Consider the following 26141-nt stretch of genomic DNA (forward strand, 5'->3'; position numbering starts at 1 on the left):
TGGACTGACAAACGATCCCTTCTGTTGCGCAAGTAGCAGCGATTTAGTCACTGCTACTTGCGCAACACAAGGGATTGTTTGCCAAGCCCTGTGACAGTATCAGACGCCTAGTCAATCTGTTCGGCTCTGAAAAACAAAGACTGAAATGTCAGAAATTTAATTCTGAACAGGTAATATCCTCTATAGATATATATGTTTTACAAACAAAGAAAACAAGGTCAAATATTTGCTAATGCCATTCCAAACATATGGCTGTACATATTAGTGTAAGTCTGATAATTGAAGTAATCACTGAATTTATCATTTGTTTATATTCTTATATTACATCTGTAAAAGGGCTTAATAATGGATTAAATAACAAAAACAATCACGTTTTATTAATTGTTTTTTATTGACGTGATGGGTCGGTTAATCAAAACCAAGGAAACAAATGGAGTCAATTGATCAATCAAGTCAAGTGGTGGTTATTTTGCAATAAATGCATTATGAATTGATTATGGCAGAGAGATGGTGGTGATGAGGATCTTTTGGGATCTGAGAGCTGGGAGGGGGGTTGGCAGCCGTATGACTATAAATGCAGCCACCACTATGTGGAAGAAGAGGAAAGACCTGCCATTTCAGAAGACCCTCCTGCTGGCTGGACAGACTGCCCTGCATCTCGTAAAAAGATTTTACTTTCGTATTTTAAGTTCATTTGAAATATTTTTAATAGTTTTATTGACACATTTTTGTTCCTTATGGAGATTTGGAAACTCTCAGCGTCAATGCTCACCATAATTGCTCTTGCCTGTAGTGTTCAAGGACTGTCTTTCACTCTAAACAGAGACCACTGGATTTCAGATAACTGGGAGGTAAGAAATGTTTTGTTTTATTCTTTTCAAAGATTGTTTATTATTAACAAATTGTGTTTTTATTCATCTAACGTTTGTTTTTGTTTTTTCATTATAAAACCATGATATACAATGTTTTTGCATCTGTCTATTAAAATGCTTTGGTTGTTTGAACAGGATGAACCAGTGGAGGAGACACTAGCCAGTCAAGTGGCCAGTCTACTAAAGCGATCGAAATCTCATCAGTTCTATGGACTAATGGGAAAACGCTCCGGTGAGACTTAAGATTTGGTTTTGTTGGCTCTTGAGTACATCACACCAATTCAGAATTTAAATTCTGTTTAGTTTGTTATTTTTGTTGTATTGAAGTCACAAACACTTGACTATTATGAACAGTGGAGTCTTTAAAAATTAAATTAAACCTAAAAAAAAAAGTAAGATTTTAAAATTAAGCAGAATCATTGTCAAAATATTTAAAATTCTTGTATCATATATATATGATTTTATTTCCCTTGCTTGTTCTAGAGGTCATCCAGCCTGTGAAAATGGAACGAAGAAGTGAGTAAATTCACTTAAGTATCTGAATTAAATTATATATATATATATATATATATATATATATATATATATATATATATATATATATATATCACAAAACCAGTCGTAAGTAGTATATTTGTAGCAATAGCCAACAATATATTGTATGGGTCAAAATTATTAATTTTTCTTTTATGCCAAAAATCATATTAAGTAAAGATCATGCTCAAGATCAAGTAAAGATATTCTGTAAATGTCCTACTGTAAATATATCAAAACTTATTTTTTTATTTGTAATATGCATTGCTAAGAACTTCATTTGGACACATTTAAAAGAGATTTTCCTTTCTTTCATTTGTGAAAGAAAGGGAAAAAAAAGAGAGATTTTCCTCAATATTTAGATTTTTTTGCATCCTCAGATTCCAAATAGTTGTATCTTGGCCAAATATTGTCCTAACATACCATACATCAATGGAAAGCTTATTTTTTCATGAGAAAATTGCCTTTAAAGTTGTCCAAACATAAAATTGACAAAATATCTTCATGGAACATGGCCTTTACTTAATATCCTAATGACTTTTGGCATAAAAGAAAAATCGATAATTTTGACCCATGCGATGCATTTTTGGCTATTGCTACAAATATACCCGTGCTACTTAAGACTGGTTTTGTGGTCCAGGGTCATACATATATGTCATATTTATAACATGCGTATTGACATCCAGGGTTTCTGCAGGTTTTATGAAGGTAAATTTAAGACTTGAGACCTTTAAAGAAAATTTAAGGAATAAATTGCAAACATAAGGGAACACACATTTTGTATTAGCAACACTCTATTTGAAAATATAACTTGCATTGTATTTTTTAATAACTATTTTGTCTTGTTTTCCAGTGCAAATGTCTTAAGATTCTTAAATCAATATTCATACAAAATGGCATATGACATATGTTTTTATACATATGACATTATGTTTTAAGCATAAACTCAAGCAATTCTCAGAAAATGACTCATCTTCATTTTGCATCTCAGGTAAATGTGTCTTGATTTAAGGACGTTCAGGTACTGTAAACAAGACCAAAATATACAAGATCTTATATTTTTGCAGTTTATCTAACATTTAATGTCATGACTATGAATTTAAGACTTCCGGCTCCTATTTAAGCCCTTTCTAAAGCCTTAATTTGTGGAAGGGCGAAATAAGACTTTTTTTAAGACCAGCAGAAATACTGTACATCCCAAAAGATGCATGATTTTTGCCACTGCATTTGAAGACATGCATTAAAGACAAGCTCTGTTTCTTCCAAGGGCATAAGGGAGACATATTTGTTGGACTCATGGGCAAGAGATCTTTAGGAGGTATGGCTTTACACTGCTCTACTTACAACAGCAGTAAATATTTTATATATATATATTAGGGGTGGGCATAGATTAATTTTTTTAATCTAGATTAATCTAGATTAAATCTTGGAATTAATCTAGATTAATCTAGATTAAAATGGCTAATTTGAGTTCTGCTGAAGGCATTCAGAATATGTGTGCTACCCAAATAATGACTAAAAGTAAGTCTTTGAGAATGGATCATAAAGCTCATAAAGCTGTTCTATGATAATTTGTTGATGAAAATAAATTATGTTCAATTAGATGTACTTGTGTTTACTAACTAACTAACAATGAAATTATTTTTTCTACCTATTAGATTGTGTTTTTTTTAACGTCAACACCTACCCAGCCCATTACATGTTACACCGTACTTTTATTTTGACAGGTTGCCGTGACGTTTCTGTGTCATACAGTATGATATGATGCTAGTTTTCTCAAATAAAACGGTAAAAGTGACACTCACAGCAGTTTTGGAGATTGAGTTTATCTGTTCATGTGAGATGAAAATGCCAAAAATTACCGGGAGCGTCACGTGTGTTTCAGTATGCGTGTAGTAAAAGCTCGTCTCCGCCATGCATACATACAGCTAGGCAAACGGAACATATCGGATTCATATTAAAACGGTCTTTTTGCATTTCAGTTTTCACATACACTAGTCCATATCGCGATTTGAATTAAGTGACTGACCAACATCTGATTTATGAATCCAAAAAACGACGAATTTACGTGGCATTTCGCGCTATAGTAGATTCGGTTTTCATGAATGGAGGACGACGCGATCCTGTCTGTGTTTTGGTGGAGGAGACTTAAACGCGTGACCATATTCGGTATACATTAGCGTTAAACTATCAAGGTGAAAGTCATCATAGCTTGCGTAGTTTAGACCCAGCTCCCAACCCAAATATGAGAATAGATTAACGGCGATATTTTTTTTATCGCACGATAAGAGTTTCGCGTTAACGCAGCACGTTAACGCCGATAACGGCCCACCACTAATATATATATATATATATATATATATATATATATATATATATATATATATATATATATATGTATATATGTATATATGTATGGTGAAAAAATGATTTTCATATTTTCAGGTGATTTCAGAAAAACTGTACCAGAGATCAGCACAGCAACAGACAAATCTGGAGATTTGAACAAACAACCAGGTACAACACTGAGAGAAGAATTGTATCATAACTGTATTTTTGCAAAAATGATGAAATGAACCAGCGGTTTATAAAGTGAAATGATGTTCTGTTCACACAGCAGATGTGCGAGACGAATGGGACAGACTGCAGTACTACTGATCACATTATCCAGCTCTACAGACTTGACTAGCCTCTTTGAATCAATACACAATTAATCTCCACTCTTAACTGGCACCAACATTTCATGAAAACATCATTTGGGAGTATTTTAAGCAAGTAAAATGTCTTGCTTCAGGTATCAAATGTGATGTAATAAAAGTGTATATCAAATGAGCTTATTTTCTCAGTTTTGATTTAAATGAAAGCATTTTCACTTTCTTTCAATATAACGAAATCAAAACAAACTTTGAAGAGAACAAAGAATGTGTAATTAATGTAAATCCAAACTTTTTTTTTTGTAAGGCCCCATTTTTACTATATTCTATTGATGAATGATAGGCTATTTTTTGCTTTAAAAAAACATCTAAATAGTTCTACTTTTAAAATATACTCTGGGGCATACAATACTTCGGCCGGAGAAAAATATGAATGAAACATGATTTCAAAAAAAATAAATAGCACTGTATAAAACAAAACTGAGAGATTCCAGAGTTACAAAGGGCACATAAAAAGAGACAAAAATGACACTAACAGCTGAAGCCATTGCAAGACACTGTCGATGGAGTCATAAAAAAGATAGAACGTCAGTACGAAATGTAACAATGTGAGTCCGTTAGGTTCCTTTGGGAGGGGTCCATTTCAGAGAACTGGGGTCTATAGTCTTGTTGTTGTTGCCCCTTTTGGTCTCTTTGGCCTTCCACTCGTCAATCAGGTCCTGTGCCATTCAGAAACAAAAGAGAATATTAATATAAAGCAACAATCAATGCAACAACAATGCAATAAACAGCTACATAGCAACAAAAGACCCAAATGTACATTAATACTAAAAAAAATAAATAACTAGAAAAAACTTTCTATAAAATATTATCACGTGATATCCCACATAGCCTTCATGGAATGTCTTTTCTATGGTGATGAAAACAGTTTTACAGTAAAATTACACACCATTATGGTAAACCATTTACAGTTCATTTACATTTACGATTTAATGTTTCATGACAAGGCAGCCATAATCTAGTTTCACTGGTCAAATTGCATTGTCAGGTTTTCTGACTGCTTGATGGTGCCTGAGAAATGTTTTTTTTCTCCAGCACTTAATACTTAAAAGCTAGGACAATGCCATTGAGCCTCTATTATTATTATTCCATAAAGCAGGCACATATATGCAAGCAATAATTTAGCCAAAAATAGTTCTTTTAAAAAGAAAATATTTAATTAATAATTTTTCAAAAGGAATATTCAGACCAAATTATTGTCTTTTGTCTTTTTAAATGCAATGGTATTCGTGCAAGTACAACAATGTAATTACTATTAAATAAATATTTTTTACAATTTAAAAATTGAAATGAAATAAGAGATAAATAAGTTAATCAACATAGCTCAGTCTATGGAAATAACAGCCCTATTATAAAACATTAGAAGAAAAAAAAAAAAAATCATAGGCTGCAGTCAAAAATAAATTGTAAAAATTTCCTCATACCTGTCGCTTCAAGACCAGATGCTTCCCTTTCCAGTACTTGAGCATCTGAAGCGACTGCAGAGTACTGACAATGTCCACAGGATTTACTGCCGTCTCTTGACTGATTTCTGAACAGGATGAAACAAAAAAACAAGGTTAATCCAGTGATTTTACAGGGATGTCACAGTGAACAAATGTTCACTTACGTGGTAGGGGCAATTGCTCTTACCCTTAATGGAGATCTCTTTGCCCTTGAAGTTGCACATGTACCGCAGCAGCACTTCCTTCCAATAGCTGCGATAACTGATAAGGCCCAAATCTGAGAGAGGGCGCTCTGGAGAACCCACCTTCTCTTCAACCTTTGACAGCAGGTAACCTAGAACCATGCCAAACAAAGACTGTGATGCAAGTGTTGAGGAATAGCAATATAACTACAAACGGTTCAATATTAATGGGAACAGTTGCTATGTCAAGTACTGATGAGATTATATATATATATATATATTAGGGCTGTCAAAAATAACGCGTTAACGGCGTTAATTATTTTGTGGTTGTTAATTAGGTCAATTTTTTTAACGCATTTCACGCATGCGCAGTGTGACGAATTATTTGTGAGGAAAGCGGTTGGGGAGCTAGAGGCGAGATGGAGCAAGGTGAGCCTATGAACGGATTCAAATATAAAAAGAATGATGATGGTACAGTTAATAAGTACAAGCCTGGGCGACAGCCCCTCTGCAACTGGAGTGGTTATAGCCAAGCTTAAGCCCGGTTCTACTGGGGTAGACGGTGCTATATACCCTCAAACGAAAGCAAAGCAATTGAAGATCTGGCAAACAATCCAGCATTGTTCATCTCATGACTAAGTGTAGACGCGATGTGAATAAAAGATTCATTGTGTAGTTTAGAAAGCTTTATTGATTATAATGGAACTTTGTGAGATCTCTATGAACTAAGATTTGTGACGCTTTTAGTGATAATAAAGGGAGCGCGCTTTGCACTTTCCATGCCATAATCCATTCAGAATTTGTATGAAACTTTTGTTTTTTTTTATGTTTTGGGAATTACATCTGCATAGTTATGCTGGGTTCATTCTCGAAAGAGCGGTGACTGACACAGTGATATCAAAGCAATTGACGGAACAAAAATGATGCGCTTTCTGTCGTCTCGTTCTTGACCAGGCGTGCTTAACAAAAATAAAGCGAAATGCATGCCTCACAGACATGATAAACATATCTATAGAGAGCTTTAAATTATTACTTAACGAAATAAAACAAATCGAAAACAAAAACTTGTTTATTATGTAATCCGTAAAGATAAATTTCTCTCTCAAGGCGCTTCCAAAAAGGAGATTGCTGTCAGGATCTTTGCGACATTGACTCTGAATACATTTTATTAATAAATAATTCAGATATGTCCTTACTCTTCCCCGACACATTCATTATTTATTTTTGCCGGCATTTTGTGGCAAGTTTCAGCCATACTGCGTGCAAATGAACTCGGATCTCTTCCAGCTGCGCTGTCTCGAAAGTAAAACCGAAAGTCTCGTGTTGTTTCCACCAGCGCGGCATTTTTTTCTTCTTCAACATAATTGATGGATGTCTAAAATATAAAAAATAAGGAGTAGCCTAAAACAGGCCCGATGCCGGCCCTGACATAATATGAAAGTATGAAAATTATGTATCTGTGTTCTGTTATTTATTTTTTGGTATGCATTTCAGAAAAAAAACTGTTAGGATTCAGGTGTAGTTGCAAATAGTGATTAATCCACTGAAAAGTCTGATTAATCTGATTAAAAATTTTAATCATTTGACAGCCCTAATATATATATGAGGCCTATGATTTCTGTGTTGCTGAAAACACAGATGTTGTTGCAGAATGCAGTTATAAAAACAATTTACAATTTAATAACGTTGCAGAATTTTTAATCTTTATAGTAAACCTATGTTGTGCAGCACTTTTTACCAACAAAAATTTGATTACAGTTTAAAATGTTTTATGCTTTAATTTGATTAGCACTGTTTTGAATTAAAACAGAAAAATATAAATCATAAAACAGACTTCAAAAAAAACTGCATAGGGCCATATTATTGTAACAATTTTGTAATACAATAAAGTAAATGAGTAAAGTTTTTTTATTTGGACTAATTAGACATGCTTTTTGATTACTGAAATATAATTAACCAATGAAAGGAAAAAAAAAAAAAAAAAAAAAAAAGATTAATAGGTCCCTATGTGAAAGTTACAGGAATAGTTCACCCAAATTGTAAATGAATATACTTTTGATGGAAGAGCTATGCAGCTATGATATGTAAGAAAGCTCTCGGATTTCATCAAAAATATCTAAATTTGTGTTCAGAAAATGACTGAAGGGGTTTGCAACAACATAGTGGTCAATGACAGAATTTTCATTTTTCGGTGAATATCCCTTTGAATTTTGAATAAACTGTTGTTACTATGTATCAAGTTTCATGATTTCAATGAATTAGATATGCCTTTAAGTTACCATCTAGATCTTCAAATCACTGAATCACAAACTCGCATAGAAAAACACAGGTACTCACTAAAATCAATTAGCATCTTGCCATAGCCCTGCCTCATGTACTGTGGCATCGTCAGGATACAAGACACGTTGTAATTCAGGAACGAGTTCTTCTCCTGCACAAAAAAAGAGAAGCAATTCAGAAAGTGTGCATGTTATATGACAGCTCTTCTGTCTTGACACTATAGGCTAACATTTTTAAAAATCGTTCATAAAAGTAGCATTATATTCGGATGTGTTGCTGGTTCATGAGACTTTCAGTACTCAATAAGGTGAAGTGCTCTTCAGTCTGGATAGTACCTCCACAAAACACTTAAGCTTGGTTCAGATTTTTGTTTTTTAATTCACATAATTAGACCCTTAGATTGGCACTCCATGCCAGCTGATTACTCATTCACATATTCAGTACAGAAAACAGCAAAGATCAAAACTGATGTTTTAAATTCAATCAGTCATTACTTCTTCAGTTTTACACTCATCAAAATAACATGCTGCGGAAACAAACTGAAGCTTGTGACGTTTATGACTGAAAACAAAGAAGCTGGCTTGAAATGCAAATGTGTTGACAGTAAGTGCTTATATTTTTGTGCATTTCAGACCAGATTGTATAATTCACAAGATAACCTCAACCTCGAGCACCTATTACCTTTGAGAAATATCCCACGAGGTGACAGCCTGTGTTATCAGCTTCAGTCATGACATAAAACAGGAATGGCTCCACATCATAGTACAGTGTTTTATGGTCCAGAAACAACTTGGCCAGCAAACAAAGGTTCTGGCAATAGATCTGTTGGGGCAGAGATGAAATTCATGTTTATCAATCAGCCTACAATTTCACATAAGAGGGCAAATAGTCCATGCCACAAAGCAACAAACACATCCAGAACTCTGTGTGTTCATACAGCCACAAAAATGAGTATGTTAACATCCAATGCCCACCTTGTTCTTTTTCCCATCAACCTCAAACACAGAGATGGCACCTTTTCTGTAGACTTCATCACCAGGAGGGTGTTTCCATACACATTTGGCCTGTAGAGATCATGACAACATGACAAATTTAATTCACCTCCACATACATTTATCCAGCACTATTGTTTGACATGCAAACATAAAGAAGGGATTATTTAAAAAAGTTGGATTTCATACCATGTGTCTGCGCAGGATGGTCTGACTCTTCATATACTTGAGGCAGAACTCACAGATGTACAATCGCCCCAAACGGGCATATTCCTCAGGGTAGGGAGAATGGTACCAAGTGTCTAGCTCATAACGGCCAAACAGGATGGTCTTGATCATGTTACTGCCCTCGGTGATCTGACCCTGCAGACGTAGTTTCTCCTGCAAACAACAAAAACCTTAGACATCAAATTTCAACAAAGCTAATTTAGTTAAAATAACACATAAGATCTAGGATTTAGCAGAAAAACCAAAATCTCAGTTTAAGTCATTTAATCACAGTTTTCTTATATATTACATAACCACACTTTAATATTGTAAAAGGTGCAGCATGTGTCAGAAGTGGGCAAACTGTGGGGTATGGCTGTCCATACCAGATCCTCTGCTGCCCGGGCCTGAGCTTTCCTAAAGAGCTCCAAATCATAATCACTGGTGATGTTCTCCAGCAGTGGTTCACGAGTGGTTCCATGTGTCTGTCTGTGCTCCTGATACATCAAAAAAAGAACAGATGTATACTGATCACAAAAATGAACATCATTAATAACACCCATGCATATAATAGTAAAATATATTAGCATTGTATACTTTCATTAGAAGACATATAACCATTTTTAACAAGAGCTAAATTGGTCTACAAAAACACATCACTACAGGACATACACTACCAGTGAAAAGTTTTTGAACAGTAAGAGTTTTTAAAAGTCTCTTCTGCTCACCAAGCCTGTATTTATTGATCCAAAGTACAGCACACACAGTAAAAATGTTGGAATACATTTTACTATTTAAAAGAACTGTTTTCTATTTGAATATATTTTAAAATGTAATTTTTTCCCTGTGATCAAAGCTAAATTTTCAGCATCATTACTCCAGTCTTCTTTCACGCGATCCTTCAGAAATCATTGTAATATGTGGATTTGCTGTTCAAGAAAAATGCATCATCAATATTTAAAAGTGCATTTTTTTCTAGGATTCTTTGCTGAATAGAAAGATCCAAAGATCAGCATTTGTCTGAAATAAAAAACTTATTAACATTATACACTACACCATTCAAAAGATTTTTTTGGTTAAGAAATGACAGAAATTAATACTTTTATTTATCAAGGATGCTTTAAATTGATCAAAAGTGATGATTTATAATGTAATGTTACAAAAGATTTCTATTTAAGGTAAATGCTGTTTTATTGAACTTTCTGAAAAAAAAAAAATTCTACTCAGCTGTTTTCTACGTAATACTAATAATAAATGTTTTGAGCAGCCAATCACACTATTAGAATGATTTCTGACGGATATTGTAACTGGAGTTATGATACTAAAATTCAGCTTTGAAATCACAGGAATAAATTACATTTTAAAATATACTTGAATAGAAGTTAGTTATTTTAAATAGTAAAAATATTTAAAAATTTTACTTTTTTGCTGTAATTTGGATCAAATAAATGCAGGCTTGGTGAGCAGAAGACTTATTTGAAAAACATTTAAAAACTTTTGATTGATAATGTAGCTCAGCGGTTCCCAATTCCAGTCCTCGCGACCCACCGCTCTGCACATTTTGTGTATTTCACGCATCGCTTCCGACGTTTGTTCTATTCCAATGTTACTGCCCTTCGAAGTGGACATCACAGGATATTCCGCCATTATTCATTAGTTCGAAGCGAGCGTATGTGTTCCATTTGAAGGTCATTAAAGCGTGCAAGACGTAAATTTAAAATGCATTTTTTTACAGATGCACTTATGTCACACTTCTCTAGTAAGTTTCATCTGTGTGTGAAGACGCTACATGCGGTGGCGTAGCGCAAATATGTGAATGAATGTTTTGAAGTACAGTAAACAGATTTCCCCCGCTTAGGGAGCAGGGAGCAATGAACACTTTGCAGGGACCATGTCAATCGGATCGCAGTGCCTGCACGGACCTCACTTCTAATGAGCTGGTTATCTGAATCAGGTGTGTTAACTAAGAGAGACATGCAAAATGTGCAGAGCGGTGGGGCGCGAGGACTGGAATTGGGAACCGCTGATGTAGCTAATATAAAAACACATTTTGACATATCACTTAGAAGACACCATTACCATGTATTTTTCTTTTTGGTCTTTTGTCAGTCCAGAATCCCTTCTTTTCCTCATCTCCATGACCTTCTCTTTATAACGAACTTGTCTTGGAGTTGGTGCCTGTGAAAGAGCATTGCAAATTAATATTACATCCTACTTTTACTACAAGGTACAATGTGTCGCTTCCAGATAAAGCTCTTCATGGATAGCTCAATAGTCATAACCCCATTGTGGCTGGTTACCATAGAATTTATGGCTTACAAACAAATATAACTCTTAAAAATAGAAGGCACAACACACTGCTGACGTTAGGCCTTCACGCAAGTGTGTCTTTTTGCACAAAAGCATGCATGCACTTAAGAGGCATTAACACACTCGTGTGATGTTTGTTTAGTGTTGAGCGAACATCTGTTTGGCGAGCACCTGATGTCGAGTAGCGTGTCTGTTCTCCTCGTTCTGCCCCTGACTGCGCTCTTCCTCTTGTTTCTCACGCTCGATGGCTTTCACCTGAGTGGAATGACAAGCACAAGAAGATAAACAACAGACAAAGTGCTAAACAATACAGAAAAGGATAAACCACACACACCCATGCTAAACAATCATTGCAATTTAGTGATTTACCGAAATTATGTTTTTAACTGTCGAAGCTCATATCATGCAAGAAATATGTGTTCCTGGACCTCAAAACCAGTCATAAGTGTCATTTTTGATTGAATAGGCTTTCCATTGGTGTATGGTTTGTTAGGACAGGGCAATATTTGGCTGAGATACAATTATTTGAAAATCTGAAATCTGAGGGTGCAAAAAAATCTAAATATTCAGAAAATCACCTTTAAAGTTGTCCAAATTAAGTTCTTAGCAATGCATATCACTAATCAAAAATTACATTTTGATATATTTACAGTAGGAAATTTCCTATCTTCTAGGAACACGATCTTTACTTAATATCCTTTTGAGTTTTGGCATAAAAGAAAAAAATAGATAATTTTGACCCATAAAATGTATTTTTGGACTGGTTTTAGACTGGTTTTGTGGTCCAGGGCCACAAATACAAAACAAAACTACTAGCAAATGAAGCAAACAAGCACCTTGCACTCATCTGCTGAGAGGTTATGGTAGAGAGGGCATCCTGATATGGAGAAATGTCTCTCATGTTTCCCTGTTAAATGTCCTGTACAAAAGAAAAACAGATAAGTATACATATTTTAGCCTTAAACCTGACTACAAATGATCCATTCCAATTTGAAACGTTTTAAACTGTGAACATTGTTTTTTTCCCAATTAAGCTCTTGTAAACCATTAGCACTGAATTTTATTATTAAGCAGATGCAATAGGAAATTAATCTGAAGAGCAATTACCTAGCGAATTGCACCCAGGTGTGGGGCACTTCATATTGAAGTTGTAGCTCTCGTGAAAGCGGCGGCGTTTTGGACGATGAGAGGGATCGCTGCCAGAGTCTTTTTGGTCTTTAGTCACGCTCTCGTCATGGGATGCGTTGGGGCTGGATATGTCGATGTCGGATTCGGATGAGGGGGCGTTTCCTGTGGGTGTCCTAGGGGGAGACTCATCTCTCTCTGCTGCTTGTTTCACATCTGGTGGAGCATCTAGGCGAGGAACAGAAATAAAATTTATAAACATGTATAAATAAATTACATTTATTTCTGTACAGGATATATTCACGTTTACTTTTATAGCTTCCAACTGTAAATTAATTACAGGAAATAAGATTAAAATTTATTTTCTGATTAGACGTTTTCTTGTTTTTTTTTTTGTTTTTTTTTTAAATAGATTTTTTCTGTCTGCATAAAAGGACACACTCATGTTTATTATCACAGCCCCTAATTTTGTGAATTTATTACAGGAAATAAACTAGGATTTTCTGCCACCATAAATTTCTATTCTCTACTAGGTTTTCTTTCACATGTATTACTTTTAACACACGTTTATCCAAAGCGTATTAAAGGGTTAGTTCACCCAAAAATTAAAAATAGCCCATTATTTGCTTACCTCGAGGCATCCTAGGTGTATATGACTTTGTTCTTTCAGATGAATCCAGAGTTATATTTAGGCCCAATCCCAATTCTATTTCCTACCCCTTCGCCTACCCCTTGTCCCTTGAAACAAAGTGGAAAAGGGAAGGGCTAAAATATTTCCCCTAAGAAATGGGACACCACTACAACACTGTTAAACGTCATCATACGTTGACGCTAGTTCCTAATGTTACGTCAGAGGACATGCGCCGATGTTTATCACTCATTCTAAGATGTCAAAAATGTTGTCATGTTGCAAAAAGTACAAATGTACGGTGTACGCACCATTCATTCACATGTACACATATGGCCGTAAGCAAAACAAACAAAGCCGCCTGATAAAGAAGTGGGTATACGCCGTATACCTGCGTATACCCTCCACTACACCACTGCATTAGGCGCAATCATCAAATACATTTCAAAGCAAGCCGGCGCCACGGTCATGACTGCATCATCACTGCCTTTATTGGGTGTTTTTAGCAAATATTTACATTTATTCACGTGACTGGATGTGGTGGACTGCCATGATTTTGGCGAATGCAGGACACTATCTGAATAATGCGCATCAGAGGGGATTTAAAAAGCGGAAGTGTGTATACACCGTATACCTGCGTACACCCTCCACTACACCACGGTTGCAAATTGCCGTGCCACTGGTCTTTCATGTTTCTAACATGCAGTCAAGTGTATATGACATAAAAATATATTTTGTAATATCGTGCAATCAGTGCTATCTGCTTGCAAACTTTAGCGATTTTTTTGCAAACGTTTATTTACAAAACACCATAAACACAAACACAAGATTGAAGGTAATAAACATATGAAACATTGTCATAAAAATCCTTATTAAAGGCAAAAATTACTTGCATTTATGGGTCTGCTTGCTCGAGTGAGCAGCCATGTTGGAAATTTCTCTTAGCCCTTCGTTTGAAGTGAGGTCCCGAAAAATCTTCGTCTGGAGGGCTATCTGGCCCTTCTCCTTACCCCTCCAACCAAAAGAGAAATGAGACACCCCTATCCCTTCACGTGAACGCGCCAAACAGAGGGGTAGGGCTAAGTGTAGGGGTAAGGGGTAGAATTCGGATTGAGCCTTAAAATTATCCTGGCATTCCCAAGCTTTAGAATTGCATAGGTGGGTGTATCTCTTCATCAGTCCAAAATAAGTCCAATAAAGTGCATCCATTCATAATAAAATGTGCCTCACTTGGCTCTGGGGGTGAGTATAGGCCTCCTCTATCAATGCATTTTTATAAGAATACCCATATTTGACAAATGTCTGAGGATTTCGATATTAGCCTGGAGGAAACTGGTTACCCTTTGATAAAGTATAGAAACTTTGCTCCCTTTGCTTTGCTAAACAAACACTAGTTTGTGCATATGAAACGCCTTTGTCCTACAGCATCTCCCTGGAAGGGCTTCTGTGTACGACTAGTTTGCACAAACTAGATTAAAGTGATAAGTAAGTTTTAAACATGGACATTTTTCTGACAAAAAATGCATTGATTCACTACAGGAGGCCTTATGGACTTGTTTTGGGCTGATGAAGAGAAACACTGCTCACGAAATTATAAAGCTTGGAAGCGCCAGGATAATTATAAGTATAACTCTGATTGGATTTGTCTGACAGACGGAAGACATATACACCCAGGATGATTGGAGGGTGAGTAAATAATAGGGTAATTTTCATTTTTGGGTAAACGAACCCTTTACAGTGAACAGTTTCTGAAGTGTTTTGGACAACTGGCACTTGAAGAAAATCATCAATTCCCAAATCTACCTACTGACCAACTGCATGAGGTGCCAATATATCAGCTGTGTGTTTCTACCTTGAGAGCTCTGACTCAGGCGCAGTGATGCTCGGGTCAGACGGGTCTTATTACGCTGATTTGCTTCACTATGTGAGCTGTCGGTCTTCTCATGATCTCCAGAGTCATCAGAATCAGCAGTCCCGTCTGAACTACTGCCTGCTGTTCTCTGCAAACAGTGTGTAAACATTTGTATCACCATGCACATGTAAACAAGTCAGACTAAATGTAATAATTAAAGATGCAAACAACATAAATACAGTCAAAAACATACATATAGCCTTAAAGCTAACTGAAACATTTCACTTTTGGACATTATGTGCTTGTGTTTTCATACATCCCCACCTAAAGCCAAACCGCTAACTAGCTTCACCATAAGCTTAAACCATAAAATTTCAGAGCCACAACGGTGGTTTTCGATTCTAAAGTGTTAAAATGTTAACTGCTAATCCTGTTGATAAATAACTATTTAAATCTTTCATAGAAACGTAACTATATTTGTTCACAAATGTACACAAACACTGAGCTAGCAGTTAGCCCGCGCTGAGGCGACTGAGCCATTTCTCTCACCTTTCTTCGCGGCATGTTCTCTTCGATGAATCAAAAAGCTGTCCTTTTCGCAAATGTGTCAAACGGATATGTATGTTTTCTGCTATCTGATATAATACAGCAGCTGTGTGTTCATAAGTTTGTGCGTTTCTGTTCTCTTCTCGCCGATTGTTCACTCTCTCGCGACTCGCGCCACACCGAACCAAAGCGGAAGTGACGTGACGACGAAAAACATGGCTAGCGCTAGAGCGCCGAGGAAGGCGAGGACATGGGCTTTTTGGTTTATTCTGAGCAATACTTATAGTAATACAATTTTTGACTTACTGGTTAACAACATCCTTATTTTGCCATTTCATATACACAAATACAAGTATTTTAGGGCGAAACCTACGTTTTGTGTTTATTTCTTTCTAAAATGCTTAAGATAATGTGAAATGAAATGCATTTTAACATTTTCTTGCCATAGCAGAGTAATATAATTTACAAATAAGTTATTATTTAAAAAATCATACAGTTCTTTTAAAGCAAAGATAGGCTATATTATTGTTTCCAAGTTGTGTGTACAAAAACGTTTTGAATAACGATGTAATGAGAATTTGTTTTAAATATTGCAAACGTAGCCTAATGTTGTATGTGATTAATTTGTTATACTAGCTCGATATTATTTGCACAAGTTAAAGTGACTGGTATTTGTTTTAAATTAACGTATTTTAGAAGATTATTGTGTATGTTTACATACATGTCCTTTTCTGTTCTCATGAAATCAGAAATCAGTTCTATTTAAAAGTATTTAAACGTTTAAACATTATAACAGACGTATCTTTTAATGTTAGTTTGAATTTGGTTGTACAATTAAAAATACTGACATAACGTAGGCCTACACAAATTCTACAGATGGCGCTGCAGGCACATTAAATATTTGCAATATTAATGACACGAAACTGGTTTCAGTAACATCAGCTCTATGGTAAACGCCAGAAATTATATGTGACCCTGGACCACAAAACCACAAAAGTAGCACAGGTATATTTGTAGCAGTAACCAAAAATACATATAAGATAAAATTATAAATTTTTCTTTTATGCCAAAAATCATTAGGATATTAAGTAAAGATCATGTTCCATAAAGATATTTTGGAAATTTTCTACTGTAAATATATACATTTTTGATTAGTAAAATGCATTGTTAAGAACTTCATTTGGACAACTTTATAGGCGATTATCTCAGTATTTAGATTTTTTTGCACCCTCAGATTTCAGATTTTCAAATAGTAGTGTCTTAGCCAAATATCGTCCTGTTCTAACAAACCATACATTAAAAATGCACAACAATACATTCAAAAAATGAACCCTTATGACTGGTTTTGTGGTCCAGGGTCACATATAATCTCAATGTGGAGGGAAAAAAAACTTAAACCTTTGTGAAAAATACATTTAAATGCAAAGAAATAACTTCATGTGATGATTTAAGGTTTTCAGCTTCATATCTATAAGACAAAAAAATGTGTATTTATTAAACTGAAATGTGTTTTGACTTTTTTTAAGCTCAGGTAAACCTTGTTGTTGAGCTTTGCATCTGTTCCTGGGAAACATGTAATTAGGCTTATCTTTTGTAGCCTCTGAAGGACAGTACTAAATGAAAAAAAAAAAAAAAGATATTTAGGCAAAATAAGAAAAGTGCACATCTCTATTCTGTTCAAAAGTTTTCACCCCCAGCTCTTAATGTATTGTGTTTCTTTCTGAGCATCAGTGAGCGTTTAAACCTTCAGTAATAGTTGCATATGAGTAGGGTTGCCACCCGTCCCTTAAAATACGGAATCGTCCCGTATTTGAGAATGAAATTGCGCGTCCCGTTTTGAATCAATACGGGACGGGTTTTGTCCCGTATTTTTTATAATTTCTTTTAAAGCAGCGTCTCATGCAAATAATCACTGCGGTAAAGCCAGCCGTGGTTCAGAATAACACGGTCAAGCCAGCCGCGATTGATTTTAAGTGTGCGCGCATATTACAGTGATTACGGTAGTTTCAGAAACAACACAGAGAGAACGCGCTTGCAGAGCGCTTTTCATTTAGACGCCCAGGACTGAGAGATAATACTACAAAATGCTCGTGAATTTTTACTTACTTATTTATTTGCATTTCTGCTTTAATATCCGTTTTATTTATTGGTGTACTTGACGGTTCTTTTCTGAGAAATGGGACATTATTAGACTTTAGAGTCTAATAAGTAGAAAATGAAGAATGATCAGTTCTTATTCAGGACGGCCCATATTATATGCAAAACTCATATGAAACCTTTTTACTGCAGCATTTTTGAGATATGGGACATTATTACATTTTAACGGGGTATATAGACCCCATTTCTAAAAAGTAGAAAAAAAAATGATCAGTTCTTATTCAGGACGTCCCATATTATATGCACAACTCATATGAAACCTTTTTACTGCAGCATTTTTGAGATGACCCCCCCCCCACCCCCGAATGCGTCCCTTATTTTTGGGTATTAAAAGTGGTATATGAGTCCTTCAGTTGTCCAAAAGTTGGATCTCAAAATTATACAGTCATTGTTGGAAAGGGTTCAAATAAACAAAAAAGCTGGAAAACCAAAGAATTTGTGGGACCTGAAGGATTTTTTCTGAAGAACAGCAGGCAGTTTAACTGTTCAGGACAAACAAGGGACTCATGAACAACTATCACTAAACAACAACAACAAAACACAGCTGTGGATCATTCAGGCAACAACACAGTATTAAGAATCAAGGGGATGTAAAAAAAATTGTATAAATTTGACCACTATTATCCCCTGTGGACTATATTTAAACATCTATATCTATAAGACGAAAAACTGTGTATTTTTTAAACTGAAATGTGTTTTTACTCTTTTTTTTTTGAGCTCAGGTAAACCTTTTGTTGATGTTTGCGTCTGTTTGTCTGGCAGATTCTCACCCCTCCTCCTCGGGCATAAGGTGTGAAAGGGAATATCAGGTCTGGGTGAGGGTAGAAAACACAGCGATTTTCCTGAATGTTCCACCACCTCCTTTAAATGGAAAGACCCGGGGGGTGAAGTGGTATGTTCCTCTCCAGCAGCTGATACCATCCATCCTAAAAATAGAGCCAGTCACTCAGGCAGCCACAGACATACACTGAGCTCACTTCAATCAGTTCTGTCTTCTCTAAAAGTAAAGAAACCCACAGTATCTATTAATCATTTAAAACATTTACACAGGAAACTACAAGAACAACTCTACGGGAAGTCAAAATGCCAAAGATTGTGAGACCAGAGAATTGGTAGGTGTGATCATAAGGGCTTGTTTGAAATGGTAGAAGCCACATGGTTATCTCTTTGAAGGGTGCATGTCACTTTTGTAATGAATTCTGAACTTAATGTAGACTATGTGATTTCTTTATAACCCGATGAGTCATATTGATTCTTTCATTCTTTTACTAAATAGTTTTCTTTTATTTCTTTAGTCAACCAGCCAGAACACTGTGGTACGACCGGAAAAAGTATGTGACTATCAACTTCGTGGTTCAAAACCCAAAAGATGTTCAAGTAGATGTCCAGGACACAAAAATTATTTTAAGGTAAGAAAATGATATCATTTCAAATCATTATTATAAAATCTGATTTATGATGATCAATTTCAAATGAATTTCATACATGAGATTAAATGCAAAGCAGATCTCAGTGTCTTAAATTGTCTTCAGATTTGCTCAATATAAACAATATGAAATTATAAGATTATACTTTTCACATTCATTTTGTATCTCTATGCTCAAATCAACATTAGGCCATTAGCAATTGTTTTATTTATACTAAGGAATTCTGGAACATCTGAGACAAAACTTAAATGAAATATTATAATTGAAACTCTAAGATCTCCTAAGATATTTCAGATAAAAAACAAGCTCAAGCTGGGAATCAAAACTATCATGCTAAACAAAGTATTTTGATACAAGTACAGAAATGTGTAAAAATATATAAATAATACTATTTCCCTATTTTCCAGCTGCAAAGATGTAGATGACAACAATATCTACAATGAGATTGAATTTTATGACAGAGTATATAAAGCTGTAAGTATTTTACCATTCTGTTTGTGATTTGATCCCTGAAGCTTGTAGTACATGTGCATATGTAATTAAGATGCCATGTTACATATATTTAAACCTACTATTGTGTTTTATTCACTGCAAAAAATGCTTTTCTTACTTAGATTTTTCTTGTCTTGTTTCCAGCCAATATATCTAAAAATTCTTGAATCAGGAAGGATTTTCTAGACAAGTAAAAACAAGTGAAAATTAAGTGTTTTTGCTTAAAACAAGCAAAGTAATCTGATAATGGGGTAAGAAAAATAATCTAGCTGTCTGCTTGAAATAAGTTTTTTTTTTTTACCCTACTGGCAGATTATTTTGCTTGTTTTACTAAAAACAAGACAATCATTTTTACTTCCTTTTACTTCCTTTTTAAATCCTTCCTGATTCAAGAAGTATTAGATATTTTGGCTGGAAACAAGACAAAAAATCTAAGTAAGAAAAGCATTTTTGCAGTGTTGGAGGTAACCAACATAAGAAATATTCCCCTGGTTTCACAGACAGGGTTTAAGCCTATAGTCCTAGACTAAAATGTAAGTCTGAGCTGTTTCAACTGAAATACACTTGCACTGACTGATCTTAAAAATATATCACTGCCTTTTTTTGTTTTAAGATGCACACCAGTAATGTTGTTTTCTAAGCATGTTTATAAAAATTGCTTAAATGTCCTAATTGATCTATGGCCTAATCCTGGCTTAGTCTAAGCCCTCTCTGTGAAACCGGACCATTAAGTCTTATTTTGTTGTGATACATCATGATTCATGATTTGAGAGAAATGTTTAAATGATGCTACAGTTGAGGTCAAAAGTTTACACCCCCCCTTTCAGAATCTGCAAAATGTTAATTATTTTACAAAATGCATGTTACTGTTTATTTAGTACTGAGCTGAATAAAATATTTCACACAAATTATGTTTATGTGAATTTTTTGTGTATTTGAACCCTTTCCAACAATGACTGTATGATTTTGAGATCCAACTTTTCTCACTGATGCTCCAGAAGGAAAAACAATGCATTAAGAAACAGGGAGTGAAAACTTTTTGAATTTGAAAATCAGGGTAAATTTAATTTATTTTGTTATCTGGGAAACATGTAACTATCTTCTGTAACCTCTGAAGGGCTAAATATTTAGGCAAAATAAGAAAAATGTACACATCTCCATTCTGTTCAAAAGTTTTCACACACCGGCTCTTAATGCATTGTGTTTCCTTCTGGAGCATTAGTGAGTGTTTGAACCTTCTATAATATTTGTATATGAATTGCTCAGTTGTCCTCAGTGTGAAAAGATGGATCTCAAAATCATACAATCATTGTCGGAAAGGGTTCAAATACACAAAAATGCTGGAAAACCAAAGAATTTGTGGGACCTGAAGGATTTTTTTCTGAAGAACAGCAGGCAGTTTAACTGTTCAGGACAAACAAGGGACTCATGAACAACTATCACTAAACAACAACAACAACAAAACACAGCTGTGGATCATTCAGGCAACAACACAATGTTAAGAATCAAGGGGATGTAAAAAATTTGTAAAATATTTTCTTCTGTGGACTATATGTAAACATCTTTTATGTGAAATATCTTATTCAGGTCAGAAAAAATGAACATTTTGCAGGTTCTACAAGAGGGATGTTAACTTTTGTCCTCAATTGTAAATGTCTAGACTTTTCATCTATGACATAAATGTCACAAAGTTTTCTGTGGCTTTCTGAAACAATTTTGTGGATGTTTTTTTTTTAGGATTCAAGGGAGAAAGTCTTTGACCGAACAATTAATGTTTTGATTAGGAAAGTAAAGGATAATGTGGCATGGCCTCGACTCCAGAAGGATACCGCAAAGGTATCTATCTATCTATCTATCTATCTATCTATCTATCTATCTATCTATCTATCTATCTATCTATCTATCTATCTATCTATCTATCTATCTATCTATCTATCTACCTACCTACCTACCTACCTACCTACCTACCTACCTACCTACCTACCTACCTACCTACCTACCTACCTACCTACCTACCTACCTATCTATCTATCTATCTATCTATCTATCTATCTATCTATCTATCTATCTATCTATCTATCTATCTATCTATCTATCTATCTATCTATCTATCTGTCATTCAATGTATGTAATTTCTCTGATCATTGTTTCCTTCTTCTTTCAGCCAGCATGGCTGTTAGTAGACTTTGATAACTGGAGAGACTGGGAACATGAAGAAGAAGAAGGCATGGCAGAGTATGAGGATTATGTTGATGTAAGTGCCTTCATCTGTTTGAAGTGGGTGATGCAACACCTGTTATCATTTCATGCACTGACACAAGACATTGTAGCACGTTGACATCATGATACATGTATAATTTTTCTGTTTTGAATTGCAGATGCTGAATGACATGAAGAACAAAGGAGAGCCTCCTGCCATGGATGACCTGGATGATCTTGTAAGTTGCTGAAACAGTATCACATGGTTATGGAGCCTTTAGCCATTCCATTTCGGTTTTGAGCTCATCACATGAAACCTTTTCTTCTTTACAGAGTGATTGATGGAGCTCCAAGATGAGCCATAACAGTTTTCTAAAAATGAACGGCAGCGTATGTATCTGTGTGCAATATGTAACTATTTTTTTTTTTACTTTTGAATTTCTTTACATCCTCGAAGAAACAAATTATTCTTGCTTTGTCAGAAACTAGAATTAGATGTGTATTTTCTATTTGTGTTTTTAAAATGGAATGTATTTTCATATGCAGTATATGTATGTATGTTTTCTAAATTAAAGAGTCTGAAATCTGTGATACACTGGTATTTTTTACTTATTCTTTTTTACTGGTATTTATTTTTAGTGTTTATTTAAGGTTCACACAACACTCATCCAAATAACTTTTAAAATAGTTTTAAATACAAAATTATACAATTTCATATTTACCAAATTATAATGATTATAATGTTATTATCATTACCTTGTAAAATATGTAAAAATAATTAGTGAACCCCAAAATTATTATTATAATAATATTATTTATTTTTGAACATTTTCTCAACCTCAGGCTATCCAACATCAGAACAGATTTGGAGAAATTTGGCATTGCAGCACTTGCTCACCAATAGATCCTCTGAAGTGAATGGGTGCCGCCAGAATGAGAGTCCAAATAGCTGATAAAAACATAACAATAATCCACAAGTAATCCACACCATCGTTAAAGGCATTTTACAGTAACTTTAAGCCAGCGCTTCTTGCTAAATCCATGAGATGAGACAACTTTTTTACTGGAGAAAGTATTGTGGATAGAGGACCTATAATTTAGCCGGAAGACATCATTGTAGTGGAGTCATGGATTATTGTGATTTTTTTTATCAGATGTTTGAACTGTCATTCTGATGGCACCCATTCACTACAGAGGATCTATTAGTGAGCAAATAATGTAATGCTACATTTCTCCAATTCTGTTTCCATGAAGAAACCAACTAATTTACATCTTAGATGGCCTGAGGGATTATTTCGGAGCTTTCATGCTAATAAATTATCATACACTCACAAAACATGCACTTTGCTGCTTTTAATCAACATTGTTTTATATTTCAATGGCACTGACTGCATCACAGGCTCACCTTTTGTCCAGTGAACAACCTGTGCTCCTGCAAGCACAGCAGGTCTGTGCACACAAGTGTTCACTACTGTTACGCATGGACAATTCTTGCTCAACTCTTTTTGTACAGCAGGATTGTGCCATCTTTCTTTAACTACGTCAGCTGGCAAAGGTGGCCCCTTCAAGTTAGACCAAGTGCACCTGTAAGGCTGTGTGTGTCTGGAAAAGCCTTTGCCATTTTATTACAGATAATTCATGCACTGGAACGGAAAACAGGTCAAGCAGTCATTAACCTTACCTCTCTTTAACTCGCTCTTGGTATCATTGTACATGCAGAAGTCCATTGGACAAATCTTGTTTATCAGTGCGTACAAAGAGGAAGAGACCCACTCAATATGCTGTACTACGGTGATAAAAAACGATAAGGAGGGAATAATTGCTTAGGTGGAAGCAACATATCGTATGATTACGATACGAGTGTATCATGATTTCTACCAGCATTTTTATATTTTTTACTCACCTTCATGTCATTCCAAACTTGGCTTTCCTTCTTCTGTGGCATACAAAAGATGATATTTAAAAGCATATGCAAGTCATTCTTTTCCATTTCCAGTATCAAACTTGTGCACTATATTCCAAGTCATCTGAAGTCAAACAATAGCTTTGAGTGAGTAAAAGGCTATTTTTTAATTCTAGTTTTTTCATCAAATTCTGTGCTTTTGCATACACTTTTTAAAGCTTAAAAAGCATCTGTCTCGTTTTCTGAATTTTTGCATTAACTTATTCCTTTTTTACAGCCAGTGGCTGAATAGCAACATTGCATTGTTTGGGACAGAACAGTGCTGTGTGGCACACATCCAACATGTAACCTTCAGTGAGGAGTGAAAAACATTGATAAGGATGTTTGTGCAGTCTGTGATGTAACGGGCCGGACAGATTCTCCAGGCCACAATCCGCATAAACAAAATGTTCTGAACTTTGGCCTACTACACCCGTCACAAACCCTTACAGAAGACCAAAATTTAAACATGTATAAAAGAGGTTAGAGAAAAGTAGGAAGCAAGTTAATATTTAAAAGCAGTGCTTAGAAGGGAAAATTAATCAATATGGATGTTTATCAGACAAAAAGTTTGTTCTTTAAGCACTTTTGCATTATAAGCAAACCAAACAATGCAAAGAAACACTTATGTGTTTAAATAAATTAAGTACATATTTAAAACACACTTTTTAATGCAATGCAATGCATACATTTTTTCACACACTGAAAAAACGGTGTAGGATTTACTTTATTACTCAGAAATTACTATTAAAGAAACTTAGGGTTACACATTAAATTAAACATGATATTTTTAAAAGGTGAAGTAGTATTTTCTTGTTAAATGTACTTTGATGGGGTCATCAGATGGCCATCTTCCACAAGTTGATATGATTCTTTAGGGTCTTAATGAGAAGTCTTTAACATCCTTTGGTTAAATTTTTCAATGGTAGTGAAAACACTTTTTTACCTTGTCAAAATCAGCCCTTTTTAGAGCGAGCTATTCTGTTGCATGTTCTTTTAAATGCTAATGAGCTCTGCTCGCCCCGCCCCTCTCTGCTGTGGGATGACGAGACGTAATGTTTACTTTAGCCACGTTTTCCTGCGAAAACTTGCTAACTAGCACATTATTAAAAAAAGAAATTTGCAAAGATGCATAAAAAACCCTTACTCACTTCTGCTGCGGGTGAAGCTGCATCAGGATCAATTCGCACGAACATAGACGCATATGTAGATCGGGATCGACGCTTTTCTTTCAAAAACGAAAGTAACATTAATCCTCTGCGTCTTCAGCGGCTCAGATGTTGGGAGTAAATGACGACTGCTATGTTCACTGTTACATCCAACAACAGAACACTTCAATATCAGAAGCTGAGAATGAGCTGATTTTAAAAAGGGGATATTACTCTTAAAGATTAAAAAATACCACTGGGTTGATTTTTGTCATTGTAGGGTGGTTGTGTACACAAACTGCCAACACACATTCATGTTCAAACAACATGTAAAAGTGAGTTTTGCATCCGATGACCCCTTTAATAATATTTTATTTGCAAATCATTTTTACATAACACTAATGTGTGAACTGGGACTGGGAAAAAATAACAGAGGTGTTAATTTTGAAATGTATAAGTGAAACAATAACGTTCTCCACACTGTCAACATTTATGATTTCATTATGCACTGTCATATGCAGTTAAACGAGTCAGTAGTTAAAATCGAATTGCATATAAAGATAGGCATGCATTCATTTAGATTTGTAACAGATAACAAAAAAGTCTACCCTAGAAACAATATTCCATAATTAAAGTCATAAAAATATCCTAAGATAACCTACGTAGCCTATCGTACACTTAGAATCTAAATACAATTGAAGTCAAAAGTTTACACACACCTTGCAGAATCTGCAAAATGTTAATTATTTTAGTAAAATACGAGGGATTATAGAAAATGCATGTTATTTTTTATATCGTACTGACCTGAATAAAATATTTCACATAGATGATGCTTACCCATAGTCCACAAGAGAAAATAATAGCAGAATTTTAAAATTGTCCCGATCAAAAGTTTGCATATGCTTGATTCTTAATAAATACTGTGTAATACTGGACCAGAATGATCTACAGCTGTGTTTTTTTATTTAGTGATAGTTGTTCATGAGTCTCTTGTTTGTCCTGAACAGTTAAACTGCCTGCTGTTCTTCAGAATAGTCCTTCAGGTCCTACGGATTCTTTGGTTTTTCAGCATTTTTTGTGTAATATGAT

General features: G+C 35.0%; 3 protein-coding genes across 3 annotated transcripts; 2 read left to right on the forward strand and 1 right to left on the reverse strand.

Annotated features, from left to right (window-relative positions):
* Positions 1-625: 625 nt before the first annotated feature.
* On the forward strand, positions 626-4157 carry LOC141297869 (uncharacterized). Its single transcript, XM_073828332.1, has 6 exons — positions 626-851; positions 1008-1104; positions 1356-1388; positions 2674-2724; positions 3852-3923; positions 4024-4157. The coding sequence occupies exons 1-6, from the start codon at positions 738-740 to the stop codon at positions 4062-4064; spliced, it is 408 nt and encodes a 135-aa protein (XP_073684433.1). The 5' UTR covers positions 626-737; the 3' UTR covers positions 4065-4157.
* On the reverse strand, positions 3938-15863 carry kat7b (K(lysine) acetyltransferase 7b). Its single transcript, XM_073828331.1, has 14 exons — positions 15691-15863; positions 15142-15289; positions 12644-12889; positions 12373-12455; positions 11708-11791; positions 11306-11404; positions 9613-9723; positions 9209-9400; positions 9002-9091; positions 8709-8849; positions 8085-8178; positions 5753-5899; positions 5545-5651; positions 3938-4779 (listed from the first exon to the last, which is right to left on the reverse strand). The coding sequence occupies exons 1-14, from the start codon at positions 15703-15705 to the stop codon at positions 4678-4680; spliced, it is 1659 nt and encodes a 552-aa protein (XP_073684432.1). The 5' UTR covers positions 15706-15863; the 3' UTR covers positions 3938-4677.
* Positions 15864-18765: 2902 nt separating this feature from the next.
* ptges3l (prostaglandin E synthase 3 like) lies at positions 18766-22555 on the forward strand. The gene is made up of 7 exons (XM_073828779.1): positions 18766-18956; positions 19140-19253; positions 19679-19745; positions 21501-21599; positions 21928-22017; positions 22142-22201; positions 22296-22555. Exons 1-7 carry the CDS (start codon positions 18928-18930, stop codon positions 22302-22304), a joined length of 468 nt encoding a protein of 155 aa, XP_073684880.1. The 5' UTR covers positions 18766-18927; the 3' UTR covers positions 22305-22555.
* The last annotated feature ends 3586 nt before the right edge of the window (positions 22556-26141 follow it).

This window comes from Garra rufa, chromosome 22 (assembly GCF_049309525.1).
Source record: "Garra rufa chromosome 22, GarRuf1.0, whole genome shotgun sequence".
Classification (NCBI taxonomy): domain Eukaryota; kingdom Metazoa; phylum Chordata; class Actinopteri; order Cypriniformes; family Cyprinidae; genus Garra; species Garra rufa.